The 15,101-nt window shown below is 34.3% G+C and overlaps 4 protein-coding genes across 4 annotated transcripts; 1 reads left to right on the top strand and 3 right to left on the bottom strand.

Annotated features, from left to right (window-relative positions):
• Nucleotides 1-1,880: 1,880 nt before the first annotated feature.
• TRIADDRAFT_1282 (uncharacterized protein) lies at nt 1,881-5,378 on the top strand (the record flags this gene model as incomplete). The annotated part of the gene is made up of 6 exons (XM_002108425.1): nt 1,881-2,034; nt 3,258-3,610; nt 3,743-3,959; nt 4,067-4,926; nt 5,009-5,191; nt 5,289-5,378. Coding segments are annotated over 6 exons (1,857 nt in total), but the record flags the coding sequence as incomplete, so codon positions are not given.
• Nucleotides 5,357-6,955, bottom strand: TRIADDRAFT_51382 (uncharacterized protein; the record flags this gene model as incomplete). Its single annotated transcript, XM_002107619.1, has 3 exons — nt 5,357-5,719; nt 5,804-5,939; nt 6,951-6,955. 3 exons carry the CDS (start codon nt 6,953-6,955, stop codon nt 5,357-5,359), a joined length of 504 nt encoding a protein of 167 aa, XP_002107655.1.
• Nucleotides 6,956-7,597: 642 nt separating this feature from the next.
• Nucleotides 7,598-9,639, bottom strand: TRIADDRAFT_51381 (uncharacterized protein; the record flags this gene model as incomplete). The annotated part of the gene is made up of 4 exons (XM_002107618.1): nt 7,598-7,939; nt 8,582-8,716; nt 8,792-9,428; nt 9,533-9,639. The coding sequence occupies 4 exons, from the start codon at nt 9,637-9,639 to the stop codon at nt 7,598-7,600; spliced, it is 1,221 nt and encodes a 406-aa protein (XP_002107654.1).
• A 2,154-nt stretch (nt 9,640-11,793) lies between these two features.
• Nucleotides 11,794-14,830, bottom strand: TRIADDRAFT_51380 (uncharacterized protein; the record flags this gene model as incomplete). Its single annotated transcript, XM_002107617.1, has 5 exons — nt 11,794-12,113; nt 12,294-12,522; nt 12,662-12,763; nt 12,876-13,036; nt 14,644-14,830. The coding sequence occupies 5 exons, from the start codon at nt 14,828-14,830 to the stop codon at nt 11,794-11,796; spliced, it is 999 nt and encodes a 332-aa protein (XP_002107653.1).
• Nucleotides 14,831-15,101: the final 271 nt, after the last annotated feature.

The raw sequence follows: 15,101 nt of genomic DNA, 5'->3' as shown, positions 1-15,101 counted from the left end.
GGAAGTGTTGTTAAAAATTACAACATGGTGGCTATTGGTATCTTTCAATCGCGACCCATCTGCTTTTAAGGTATATTTAACCTGATATTATCTGATTCTATAACCTACTCTGAAAGCTAATACTCTAAATTAATTAATGTCGTAATTACTATAACACTACTGGCTCTATCACCACTCAACAAGGATATTCACTTAAACATTGCATTTAACAAAATAGCACAATGATTATCGTGAAAAATCTTGTGTTATGATTTAGGCGTGAATGACTTGACAGTCGGATGGGATTTATCATGTTCATCTATTGGAAATTTAAGTCTATTGGGAAATTTTTCTGATAATATCTTGAACATATCGATGATTTTACTATTGTATCGTATATGAGATGCTTTTCCACTACCGTATTAGAAATAAAGGAAAAGGCAATCAACGCTATCAATGCAAATTCTGTGAAAATTTTGCGAACTAAGCAATTACTTGCTGTTAGCAATTTTAAATTAATTCACTATTTCTTACCAGAGGTACATACTATAATACGAAATGAGGCACAATTCTTTGGCATCAATTATTTTCTTTTTAAGTGTTATTTCGACATTATTAATAAAATGAATTCAAATATCTTTTATACTGGAATTCATGGTTTAATCACGACGTTTTTACGAGAACATCGGAAGAGAATATAAGATATTATTTGGCAAGTTAGTCTTGATGTCCCGGGATTAGCTTACTCGATAACACTAGTAAACACTTATTGCTTTTAATAAATGTAAAACAACTTTATTACCAAGAGACTCAAAAGAGTATTACGGTAAATGAAAACATGACTAATGGCCCGGTCTCCGTTTTACAAAGGTTATGAACTCGCGATTGCGATTTTGAATGGTAATTCTTTACTATTACCATATATGAATGAAAAGCATAACTTTACACTATACTGGTTGTTGATTGATGATGTTAACAATTTTGCTATAAAGGTTTTATATGGAATTGTTATTGCAAATTGCATGTTTTATTGCTATTAAATAACTGTTACTAAAAATATTTTTCGGTATCTGTCCATAAATAGTATTGTCTACTCCAAACTATTTTAATAGTTAACCTAACGAATGATGTATTCGGTCGCATTGGATTTGATAATTTCTCCGTTTTCCATCTAAATGATAATCGCTTTTAACAATATCTAAAGCAATAGTTGGATATCTGAAAATCAAACATGAATACCCTGAAGATTTCATTTGAAGTTAGTCGGTTGCGATCAGGGATTTTCAAATATCATATTCCATGCAATCGTAGGGCTGTCTTTAATATCCTCAATGAAAATTTAAACGCTTCTATTTTTGTTCATGGCTACCTTTCGTATACACCAATAATTGATTGAGTTAAGAAATGACATGTTATTTGTTATTTTGAAATTGAGGAGATTATTTTTAAACAGTTCTTGTATACTATGAACAATAACTTGGCTTACATATTATCCTCTTTTAATGGAGTTCTATATCCAGATCGTGTATGATGTTTTCCAATCATGTTACCCTCCGATTTATTTTCTATTTATTTTTTATAATTATGGCCTGCGTATTCGCTAAGTAAATTAGATACAAGCTTGAAATGAAATATAAGCACTTGTTATTGGACGATGAAGGCATTTCCAGAAATTTTTTTATGGTACCATTGACAATGTTCATGACTTGGCCATGATGAAACTTGTTACATGGCTTTTATATTATATTCTTTTCCAACAAACTATCACCTATTTTAAACTAGTTCACTGCAAATCAATTACTCATATTGCAACTGGTAAATATCATGTTACTAGACCAAGACAGATTGATCCATCAACTAATCATTTTAACCGCCGCAAGTATAGCTTGTCTATTTTTGATCAAGATATTGTGTTGGATTTACGCCGCAATGAAGAACTGCTGACAGCTAATTTTTTTCATCAACTTCAAGCCGCTGATGGCCGAGGAATTATCCTAGATCATCAAATCGACGGATGCTTTTATCATGGAGTTGTTAAAATTAATGGCAAGGTTAGTTAATGCTATTTTTGCTTTCCGATTCTCAATGTAAAAAGTGCAATAGTATTCATATTTAATTTAAAGGTAGATAAAGAAGTTATTTGCCATCGTAGTATTAATATCGGAATTAAACAGAGATCGATTTTTCCGATTAAAAGATAGAATATCCTTATAAATTATTACATAAAGCACGCATCTGTATTCAACGCTACGAAGAATCTCTTTATGATCTATACTACCAGTAAATAATATATGCTACTATCTAATAGTACTCTGTGTGTTGCTGTTGCGATGCATTTATTAGAAAAAAATGAATAGTATATTTCAGAGCAAGGTAAAATAAATAAAGTAAGCTTGTCGCCAAGTCGTAATAGTCAATCTTAGATGTTGCAAGACATTTGCACAAAATAGAGTAAAAAAAACCTGCAGAGCATTAAAGTGAGTTAAAGTATCGAGAAAAATTTGAACTCTATCGTTCTAACTGGTATATACTACCAGCATGCACTGCTGATGAAATACAATTAATTTCTTACGCGGTCATGGATTAGTTTATCCAAATTTTTGTTTATCCCTGAATATAAAATACACTTTGGAATTTATTGCTATCATATCTGTATGATTACACTTGCTAATCTTGTATTATTCTTGATATTTACTCAATCGTATTTACATAAAGGGTGTACTATATTGAAATAATGATGATTGCTGACTAGATAGAATCTCTTTTTTAATGACACTTTTATTTGGGCCCATTTTATTTCACATGTATAATTAAATGATAATTATGACTAAGTTAATACGATTAATGATTATTATCTATTAAATTTATACTACCATAGATACCGTTCTTGCTATGTTCACAAGCTACATTATTATATCGGAATTACGCATAAGTTTTGTTCATCTGTATCATGGCCATAAGATCCCTAATATCAAGATTGCAATATTGTAGCTAAAAGTTGAACGTTTTATTCGCAAAGGCTAACCTCAAAGTTCTAGATATTAACAGATCTCACAGTTAACAGAATACAATTAGCGTAAACAGCATAATTCAATCGATGTAATCTTTAAATTCGCTTGATAAATACTAAAAAGAATCTGTGTATCAACTCAATTTATAAGAAAGCCATCTATTTGAAGCCAGTAGCTATTTGAAAATGCATATGTGCCATAATTGATGATATCCTATAAACTGCTCTAAAATTTTTATTTTGGGGTTATAGGTTGTCGATCATTCAGGAGCTGCCATCAGTACATGCCGTGGCTTGAACGGACTAGTCCAGATGATGAATCAAAGTTATATTATAGAGCCTTTAAAAATTTTGGATGATAATGATCATATCGTGTACGATCCAAAAGACAGTAGTAGAACGATGCGCTCTAATCGATGCGAACTTGAAGATGAGAGATCTAATGAGATGCCAACAGATTTAATCAGTGACGATTATTATAGGGAATTCCTTAAAATGGCTCGTAAAAAACGTAATGTTTATAGTGATATGAAATACATCGAGCTATTGCTAGTAGTAGACAACCGATTGGCTGGACAATTTCAATTTGAAAATGAATTAATTAAAAATTATGTTATACAGGTTGGCAGTATGCAATGTAATATCATATTGTAATTGATTTATTTCATTAATTATATTGATTAGGATTCGGTTATTCTACAGAAATTTATTGTCGACTACTATAGCCAGATTAAATTTTACCTTACTCTTTAGGTGGCTAATATTTTAGATATGGGATTTAAGCAATTAAAGGTTCGAATTGCTCTCACGGGCTTAATAACATGGAATGTTAAAGACGAAATCGATGTTACACCAGATACACTTGGTACATTGAATCGATTTAGTGGTTATCGCTCTAGTCAATTGGAAAAATACCCTAATGATAACGCGCAATTATTAACTGGTATAGACCTCGCTGGTGGGACTGTCGGTAATTCCATTAAGATTTATTTAAGTTCAGTTTTGAAAATGGTGTATGCAAGTCTTTAATGATTTTAGCTGTAACTCATTTTAACGGTGCAACATCTAATTACATAGGAATGGGATTTATTTCCACTATATGTATGTCGAATTCGGTTGGCATTAGTATGGCGGCCCAAGAAAATCCTTATTTTACAGCTGCAATTACTGCCCATGAATTAGGGCATAACTTGGGATTTCAGCATGATACTGATGTACGACAGTGTACTTGCCATGGTCAAATATCATCTACGGGATGCTTTATGTCTGCTGTTCTTGCTGGTCCATTACCAACCCAATTTTCCAGTTGTAGTCAGCAAGATCTGGAAGAAAGCTTTTCTGAAGGTTTAGGCTCGTGTTTATTTAATATTCCAACAAAACTATATACTAAGCCATCCTGCGGTAATGGATTTATTGAAGAAGGTGAACAATGTGATTGTGGCTCTGTTTCTGAATGCCAAGATCACTGCTGTAATGCTTCCACATGTATGTTAGCGCCACATGCTGCTTGCAGTACTGGACCTTGCTGTCATCAATGTCAATTTCAAAAACGTGGTGAACTATGCCGTGAGCCTGTTAATGATTGTGATTTAGCAGAATATTGTAGTGGTCATGATAGCCAATGTCCATCAAATATCGTCAAGCAAACTGGCATCGATTGCGCCAATGGAGCTGGATATTGTTACGATGGAGCTTGTTTAACACATGATGAGCAGTGTAAAATTGTCTTTGGTGATAATGCTCAAAGTGGCCATGGCGTATGCTGGTATTACGTGAATACTAATGGAGATAGTGCAGGATATTGTGATAAAGTGAATGATAATTATATTGCATGTGCTCCTCAAGATGTTCGATGTGGTAAATTACAGTGCCAGGGAGATATTAGCCATCCTGTTATTGGCTCTTCCTATGTATGGACATCAACCACACTTTATGGGGTAAACTGACAAGCAGTTATAAGATAGGCATATATCAAGGGTAGCTTTAGTTCTCAGAAAGCGTGTTTGTTGTTTTAACTAGGGAGGAAAAGAATTCACATGCATTAGTGCAGTTATCGATATGGGAGCGGATGTACCAGATCCAGGCGTAATTACAGATGGCACCAAATGTGATGAAAATAAAATTTGCCTCAATCATAAATGTACATCGTTATCCTCGCTTAATATTCATCATTGCAGTGAACAACATTGCTCTAATCATGGGGTATGTATGCAACTCAAATTACAATTCATGCTATTTGTAGTCAGCATAATCTATTTATTCCAACTTCATCGTAACAAGACTATTATTTTTACGACAGATATGCAATAATTTGGGTCACTGCCACTGCGATGATGGCTACGCTCCTCCTTATTGCAATACAACAGGTCATGGTGGGAGTCTTGATAGCTTCGGAACTGCTAAACAAGTTATTGCATCATCGTCTACATCAATACCTACATCAGTATCTACTAAATCATCGACACAGGCTACCACAACTTTGTTTCCGTCGTTAACATCTGTAGTATCTTCTGCGCAAAAGAGTTCGCTAACCTCTATAGCTTCTACTACGTTACTAACGTCTTCCATTGTGATTTCTTCTTCTTCGGTATTTAGTACGACATTTTCATCAACCATTCCAACCGCAAAGTCTTCATCAGTGCTAACAATTTTATCTTCGTCATCAACTCCTTCAGAAAAATCTTCATCATTAATAACTTCACGCTCTTCCGTTAAATCAGGTAGCACTTCCTATTATACAACAACTTTGCCAGTGCATCTTCGAAAGTCATCATCATCTGCATCATCGTCCATATCTTCCACTTTAATGCCTACATCATCTTCATATTCAACGTCAATATCATCGTTCATATCTTCCACTTTAATGACTACATCATCTTCATATTCAACTTCAATATCATCGAATTGGCGATTAACTTTGTCGACAACAACTTCATTATTGTCAACAAAGCTATTAGATCAAATACCATCTAAAGTAATCACCATTAAACCAACATCTACATCAAAGGAACATTCGTTACAATCACTTAACCAACCAACACCACAATCACATCATAAAGGACCGTCATCCACGCAATCTAGCGCTTTATCTTCAATACCACCAAGTGAAAATAATAATTTGTTCTATCCTATTCTAATATCTTGCTTAGCGGCATTTGTAATTATTACTGTAATAGTTGTATGTTGCTGTAAATATCGCCAAAAAATATCAGATTCAGTATTTGGGCCTTCTATTACTCGAAAAAGGCGTCGCTCAATATTTCATCAATCTAATATCGAATATAGGAGAAGTACCAATGAAGATTTTTGAATTAAATAATTCCATTGCTAAATACTCGTATGTAAATTACTGAAAAATACTACCAAAGTATTTTGTTAACAAATAATGAATAGGTTGATATAGTTGTATAATATTTTGGGGGGATGCTTGATGATATTATTCTAGGCCAGAAACATTATAGATATTATGAGATATACAGATTTCATGATTATGATGTAAAAATAAAATGATTGTATATTATATGTATTGATCGAATACTTTGTGTTAATTCAAGTAGAATACGAGCAATTAAAGTGGACGAAAAATTTTATTTTATTTCTAGCCTTCTACTTTGTTCATAATAATCGTCTTTGTAGAGCAGATTTCTCAAAGGTATACAAAGGGGTATTAAATTTAATTAATCAAGCCTTGTGCACTTATAGTCGGTTTTTCCACAAGCTACGAATCTCTAATAAATCAAGTGCCGTATACAAGATCAGCTTTGATCTATTAGTATATCAGAAAAGAAGCTAACACTTTACGACTTATTTGACATTACTATATTCAGTTAGCCAAGTGTTAACTTTGAGAATATTACCGTAATCGTGTTAATGAACTTATTTTTAGATATTAAAGCCTTAATTTTAGTTGTAAGCTTTAAATAAAGACTTAATTTATAATAAGTGTAGTAATATTCCACACGTCATAGCTAAGTTAAGGTACTTGCAAAATTAAGGAATGAAATAGCATCAGAAATCGCTTCTGTGGCATATACAAAATGTGCATTCTAACCTATTTATAGTTTTCTTGGTGAAATCATGAGAAATGAAACTTAGCAGTTACGTATTATTGAACTATTACGGTACTTCATTAAGAATGTAAGAGTGAAATTCTATCTCCAGATACAAGTCTTCATAGATATAAAATCTATTTTATTTGTGAATATAATAGCGTTAGCATCATGCTGCAAGTAGTATTGATGCAGGCAGAAGTAATTTGATATAATTACAAGAGTAAATATACACGCTTAGTATATATTACATATTGAATAGTTACATTGCATTGAAATTAGATTTTGTTAACTGTAATAAACATCTACTATGTCAATTTATACGAACGATTCTAAATAACAATCTGACACTAAGCCTTGGATATCTAATAATTTGAAATATATTACAAATGTACATCGCAATAGGTTAAAATTGTTCAGAGTTGATTTTAAAGGATCTAGCCATTATAAATACTGCAGGTATCATGTTAATTTCGTTCAATTACCAGAAAAATAAAGCGAAATTTCTTAGTAAGGTACTCTTTGATATATTGAATGAGTTTGAACGATTATGAACTTATTATAGTTTTAGATTTTGTTTTATTTTTGCTGCAGCTAATTTATCTCTCTCATGTCTTTGTTTTAGCATTTCAATTACTGATAGTTTTGTATCATCAGCATCAGCATTTTCTGTATTTTGAACGAAATTTGCCAAATTATCAGAGGAGATAGTCATGGAATGTTTTGAAGTGAAGCTTCGAGCTGCCGAATTTACCGCGACCTTGCGGTTGCTAAATTCTGTCGACTTTTTTTGTGTTTGAGGATTTCCTTTTTTTGTTGTTAGTGATGCTTTGTTATTGGTAGTCTCCTTCGGCTTAGCAGCGGGTTTTGGTCGGGGTATATTTTTAGCATATTCAGCTGCCTAGATAATCAATAATGATTATTTAATTGCATTAAATGTCTAAATTAATCATCAGAAAGAGTAATTCAAATGGCTGTTAATAGCTACTCGGTGAGTTTTTAGTAAGTAGATTTCTCATAATAGAGGTAGCATTGATTGAACCTTTCTATAGTAGCTTAAAGAGATCCATCGTGTTATTTCCTTAATACGAAATCCTAAACACGTATTACTTTATTATCTTCATGTACTTTTATAAAGAAAAATTTCGATTTTAAAGGATAACTGCCTAGCGAAACTAAACACTAATCCGTTGTGTAGCAATATAGGTCCCTGAATTGTGTATCGTTTAATTAAATGGCCTTTTCGATGAATTGCAGCACTACAGTAATAGTTCTCTTTTCAATAGTACCTAAATTCATGTCGTAAGCATTATAAAGTATAGGTTTAGTTACAGAAGTTCGAAATACTAGATAATGCACGATCGGAGGATTTTCTAAAGATGCAAGAAAGCTATAAGACATAATCTATAAATAATTTGCAATTGCAATATATGCTTGTAATAGTACAAAATCAATCATACGGGTATGTGTTTGTACGTATGCTTTCATTCAATTTAAAAGTCCTTAGTAACATATGATATATAATTGATCAATATTGCCATACCAATTTCGCTCTTGATAGTTGATTTTGATTATTAGCTTCCTTATTTGCGTTTCTACTAATCCAGCGTTTTTTCTCCTTCAAATGTTGTTGACGGATTAATTTTGCATATTCTTGTTGCTTGAAAGCCCGTTCTTGCTACATGTTATATAGATCAAAGATCAGCGTGATGTACAAGAGCTATAATTCAGCATTAGATAACACTTCATATACCTTTTCTTGGTATTCATTATTTAGTTTATCTGGACCTAACCCTCCTAGTTTGTTACTTTTGTCAGCAATACGTTTATAATCTTGCAAATTGTATGGCTTGTAGTTGGATTCTTGCCCTGTGCTATGATCTGATCGATATGTTCTAATATTACTACCTACGGAAGAATAGCTAACATTTAAGTCGGCATTTGTTGGTGTGTTGCTGTTCTCCATATCGTTATATTCATTAGGGTATTCATCTAAATGATAATCATAATTAAATGATTCATTATTTGGCTCGAAGTCGTATACATTATCATATTCTTCGTAAACTTTCGGATTAATATGTGCCGGTACTTGAGTTGGGGGTTGGCTTGTATAATTCCATGTAGACTCTCTTTCACCGTTATCATCAGTAAGAATTATGTCTTGATTAGAGAGAGTGCTCGCTCTGGATGAGAATTGAATTTCCCTCTTTGGCGAATTGAGTGTTTTGCCATCGATACTATTGGTGTCGTTACATGTTTTATTATTTTTATCTTTTAATTTTTTTTTCATATGCATAAATGCGTAACTTTTTGGTTTTGTTCTAGAATAGACATACTGATTGCCAACTTCTGATGTCTTATTCTGAGAATTGATGTCTTTCTGAATAGGACTAGCGATTGAAGTATAGTATAACCATAATTACATTTAGGAAGAGCAAATTGCAACTTTTATAAACGAGACAAAATTGGATAATATGCATACACTTTATGGTACCTCTTGCCTATATCTTCGTTGTTACTGCTACTGGAAATTATCGATGTATTTATAGGTATACTATCAGTCATATATGATAATTCTTGTCTTTGATTCCACTCAGCCATATCGCCTTCTGCAATTATATTTTGTGTAATGAATTGGAAAAGAAATATGAAATAGTGAGTAACTTGACTAAACCGATGTACCAATGGTGCTTATTTTTATTAAGCCTTTTTATGTGATGAGCAAATTATATCTCGGCTAGCACACCCTTAAGGCCTTGATGGTACTTCTATCTGATGTCAACATTATAATTCACATGTATTAAGCTTATATATAGTAAAGGCATAAAACACTATTTTCATGGATCTACTACTTTAATCGAACAAGATATCCCAATCGTAAATATTTTTAAAGATTTGTGAATGTCCTATTGAATCTGATAATATTGCGTTTAATGTCAAAACAGTCTACAACAATTGATTTCTTTCAAACCAAAATCATCAGAACTACTTCTCAAAGTATATCAGTGTTCTCGATCAGAGCTTTAATTGGTACTAAACTTACATTTCTTTCCTTCAGGGTTATTTAAGCAATATTAAGGCTACCATAGCAGCGGTATCCACAGAATAAAGATTGTACCCTTTATCGTGATTGACATTCGATCATCGATTTGCGTTATTTACATCTTTCTGTTGGCACATATTCCACAGCGCACGGTGAAGTACGAGTATGTCGCTTAGATAGGAACTGCCAGCATTCGTGCTGCAATGAATCGCTATGATAGTGCAATAAATAGCTAAGTAAGTGGATAGTAGGTTAAAAGGCGTCTACATTAACTATCGAGCTTAAAGTACTCGCGATATTGTTAATACTATACCATATAAACGTTATTGCATCGGAGTTCCCCCGCAGGCTTTGTTACTAGGTTACGAGGCTACTTTTATACAAGACACTATTCAGTGTATAGTATAGGTCAAAGCACGATATGAAATATATAGTGAATGGCCGTCCTCTGCCAAAGCGTGCTGTTTACTAACAAAGCTGTATAAAATAACACAGGCCATCACTTACTACAGTATGATTATTACTGTAGTGTTGCCAAGACAGAAACTACAATGTCGAGACTGGACAATTACGACCATGGCAGTATACTAGGGTAGGCTAAGATATAGTATTCAGATCATGGAGATAGAAGGTTATATCTCCATGATTCAGGCTAAAATACTATGGCCAACGAAAATGCAACTGATAGAGACAAACAGGCGACAGAACTTCAAATGATACAGTAGCCATTATAGATACCTGAATCAAATACTATGGCTAACGAAAAAGCATGTCAAGGAGACGAACAGGCGACAGAACTTGAAATGATATGGTTTCCAATATAGATACCTGAATCAAACACTATGGCTGACGAAAAGACAACTGAAAGAGACTAACCAGCGATAGTAGTTAATATGATGAGATACTGTATATCGGAACGCTGATTGTGAGTCAATTTCTATGGATGGCCATGGAATAGGGGGCATCTAACGGATTTGCATCTTAAATTATTTAGAAACTATTTGAAGGTTTTATTGGAAATCTCTACTAAAGAGGTCATGCCTTCAACCTTTCTCCAAGATGATATCGTATATACGCGTATTTAGAATAAGTTTACAGTAGAGCGAATTTGTCCTCTTCTTATGCATGATATTTCCTACAACGACTTGAAAGAACGATGACGCCAAAATTAGTTCTTCATCTACAAACCGACTCGTCGAATAAATAAATTACCATCCTTAGCAAAAGTTCACTCTAGCAAACAAGACGGCCATACAGTAAGGCAATACAGTATGATGATGGGCTGCATAAATTGGTATTTCCACATTATTGCATGCATTAATAAATGAGTCATGTAAAGAAGACAATGCACGAGTAAGGTAGTTTTAGCTGAAGTAGCAAGCAATTTTTTAATTTTATATTACATTTCCTCTAAATTGGTCAAAAGAAAATGTTTCTCCAGATTTGAATAGAAGCTCAAATTATAAAATAAACATAAAAATACAAGCACAATCCAACAATTCAGGTCCATCTTGTAAGACTGGCAAAAAAATTGACGATTCATGTATAAGATATATGGAAGAACCGGAAGCGCTGTTAGTCAAAGTGACATGATGGTAATTACAAATTAATTTACGTTACTTGAACCTGAAACCAATTTCACATGCGGTGATGAACCAACATCCTAAGATACAGTGTGCAATAATAGAAGTCAAGGATCTACAATATTTCCATTATCCAACAATAAATCCAACACCAAATTGGCATTTATTTGATACATGGTTGAGTATGCCACTAAGTGTTAAAGTAAACGGCATAGGTAGTAATTTCTTTTCTATCACCGACGTTATCGTCCAATTGCTATCGATTGAATTCTTTACGGTCATGTTTGCTTTTTGGACGTCCAATTCATAACCTAAGCTAACTACACTTTCCCTTGTTCTAAGATTAACGTCAAGATCGACTCCAGCACGAACCGATTCGTTCCCAATATGATAGTAAGTCATATTTACGTTCATGCCACTAGCAGTTGCAGCAGCAATCCAATTTTTTCCTGTTAAATAAAACAATCGATATATAGAAATTTTTACTTATAATCCTCCTAACGTCTCTGCATGACTACAGTTGAGGTTGATGGCTATATTCATTCACAATCCAACTACTGTATTCAACGGTGTATCTTGCATTGCGAATAGCTGCCTATGACGTGAAGACAATAATATTTATCTCTTACCTGTATATCGACCGCCTAGGGAGAGTACTGCTCCTTCCATCCCACCACCATACTGATATAAATATTCAGCTCCTAAACAAAGCTTCCGAGTAATGCTTTGCAGGTAATGAAAGGCTACTACACCAGATTCATCGATAATATTAGGATTTGCTGTTGTAACGCTAGCAACAAAATCTTTACCACGGTAATCTAGACCTAGCTGAGCCATTTGCCATACAGCTTTCTGAGTCTGTGATTATTGCATTGGATTGAATTAAAATTGACAGTATATTATAGATGCAAGTACTCAATGTGTTTTTATAAATATTCCCATTTCCTTTCATATCAAAATTATCATTTAATTTTCTCAATTCTTTACTTGAGTTTACCTGAATGACACATTTGGTTCTCAAACCGTGGACAATTTCATGAATTATCTGAGCGTTTAAATTATAATTATTATCCATGTCTCCAACAAGCACAGGAAACGCCTTTAAAAGATAATAGGTAATAATAATATCAATGATGTCAGTTAAGCGAAATGCCATTTCTTTGCATACTATTCATTGAAACACAAATGTCTTAATTTAGAAATTGTAAAACCTCCGTAGGGGACAGCTGCTTATTACCAACGTAAGTTGCACCGAAATGGTAGGAAGAATTGTTTGCTGAACTTAAATGGATGCTATGATTGACTTGAAAGTGACTACTAAGACCTTTATTAATGAGTAGTTTGCAACCCTCAAAAGGTTGTGGCATTAAGTCTGAAAAAGTCAAGTTATGGGAAAAGATTAAAAAGCGATATCATCAACATTCAGTACCAACTGTTACACATTAACATGCCATCATCTTATGTACTATTTGAAGTGATCTAAAAGTTATCTAGGCGTACGATATGATGCCATGATGTGTGCAATGTGAATATACAATTACCATGTACTGTACAAGTAGATTCATGTTACAAATAACGTTTGAGTAAAGCTAAGGTTAAACAAGACCATGTACTTTTTTTGTAGCACAATTGACATCGTAAGCAACCAAGTTATACTGAACAAACTGGACAAAGGTAAAACTACCGGCCTCGATACTTTACGGCTTTATATTGTACAATTAATTTTAACAGATCTTCATTGGATGGCGTCGCTGATGATACTTTACTCGCACCGCTATCACATTTGTTAGCAGTCATTTACATACACGTCTAGATTGCAATTAAGGTGAAAACATGAGCGATCCGTTTCATTCTAGATTGTCATGTAGACTTGGCTTTATAAAGAACTAATTATACTAATTGCAAATCTGTATCGAAAAACAGCAAACTCCTCACTTGTACAGGATATACTATGAATGTGAGTTTTGATGATGGCAAGCGGTATTAATAGAGATGTTCCATCACTATGTAGCGATTCAGCAACAAGTAAGATTAAAATTGTAACTCGACGACATGGTAGTTCAATATTAAGTTTCAGAAAGTCATCAAGCTAAGCGTTGTTACAGAATACAGTAGCAGATATGCAATGGGAAGGTCTGGTGTAACGGCTAAGGCCAATCTCTACCACATTCGGATCGATCAGTAATTAAGTCAGCTATTGCGTGCTAACCTATTGGCTTAAGGCATATCAATGTCATGTTCAGCACGTCCTATTCTGCTGATATCCTAGGCTAATTTATTTATTTGGCAACAGGAGATTTGTATCGTAGGTTGAAATAGTAAGATCGAGCCTATGCACAGGCTCGCCTAAAACTAGTTACGAGCATCTTAGTAGTCATGATGCTAGCGAAATCATGATTACATGGTCGATTTTCAATTGGAATCATTACCTTATTCGTATCTACTGTAGACAGCAGCGGATGGACTATGACACTATGCTAAGTTGCCTAATGAAAACAAACTACTGTACTGGCCAATAACTTCCATTGAAAACGGAATGTATGAGTTCATCTTCCAACTGTGGAATATGAAGGAAAGTATTTGAAAGCAACCATAGCAGAGTCATGAACTCATTGGAATATGGATGTTACTATGAGAGATAGGTAACAAGACTACCATCGGCCTATGATAACGGTTACCTACAAGCAATCATGATTAGCATGGACTAAATCAGGGGGTTGACTGATATTACTGGTGTTGTTGCACAAGCAGTCTTGGCGATCATTGTGGCATCATCAAAGTGACTTTTACTGTAACATGACGATTGCGCTCTTCTTGCCTAACGTCTATCATCAGCAATGTCCTATACAATACGCTAAACTTATATCCATAGGCAGAGTTGAAGTTGCAATTGACTTATTGATTTATTCTATCCATGTCTCCAATTCACCAAAAAGTATAAGGATGCTTATGGAGAAATGGTGTCTTGCGAGTTCGTACCTTTGCATTTCTTATGTAATTCTTCGAATGAACCCGGACATACCCAATCGTTGTTCAGTGTATTATTCGATCCATTAGCAGCATTTGCATCCTGTTGCCCAGATTGATGACTGGGATTTGCAGCTGGAGGCGGAGGAGCTAAACCTCCAGGAAATTGAGGACTCCCTTGACCGCCAGCCGACGCCATTTTCAATATCGTAATGATAATGATATGCGCTAGACCTCAGAGTGGTATGACCCTTCTTTCAAGTCATCGTCCTACCCAGTCATCCCTTGCAAGAGTCACTGTCACTACCGACGTCACTGGTAGCCTCACTACCGCCTTGACTGACGTTACCGGTACGCTAGTCATCAGGCATCGTAGGCCGAGAGCACATGCTCGTCTATCAAGCCGATTTGAAGCATGGTGCAATCGTGCCCTGGTGACGTGAAGCTTCTGTAGCGTACTGCCCATGTGC

This window comes from Trichoplax adhaerens, genomic scaffold (genome assembly GCF_000150275.1).
Source record: "Trichoplax adhaerens TRIADscaffold_1 genomic scaffold, whole genome shotgun sequence".
NCBI classification, from domain to species: Eukaryota; Metazoa; Placozoa; class Uniplacotomia; order Trichoplacea; family Trichoplacidae; genus Trichoplax; species Trichoplax adhaerens.
The sequence above is the reverse complement of the archived record's forward strand: the minus strand, read 5'-3'. Positions and strand labels throughout refer to the sequence as shown.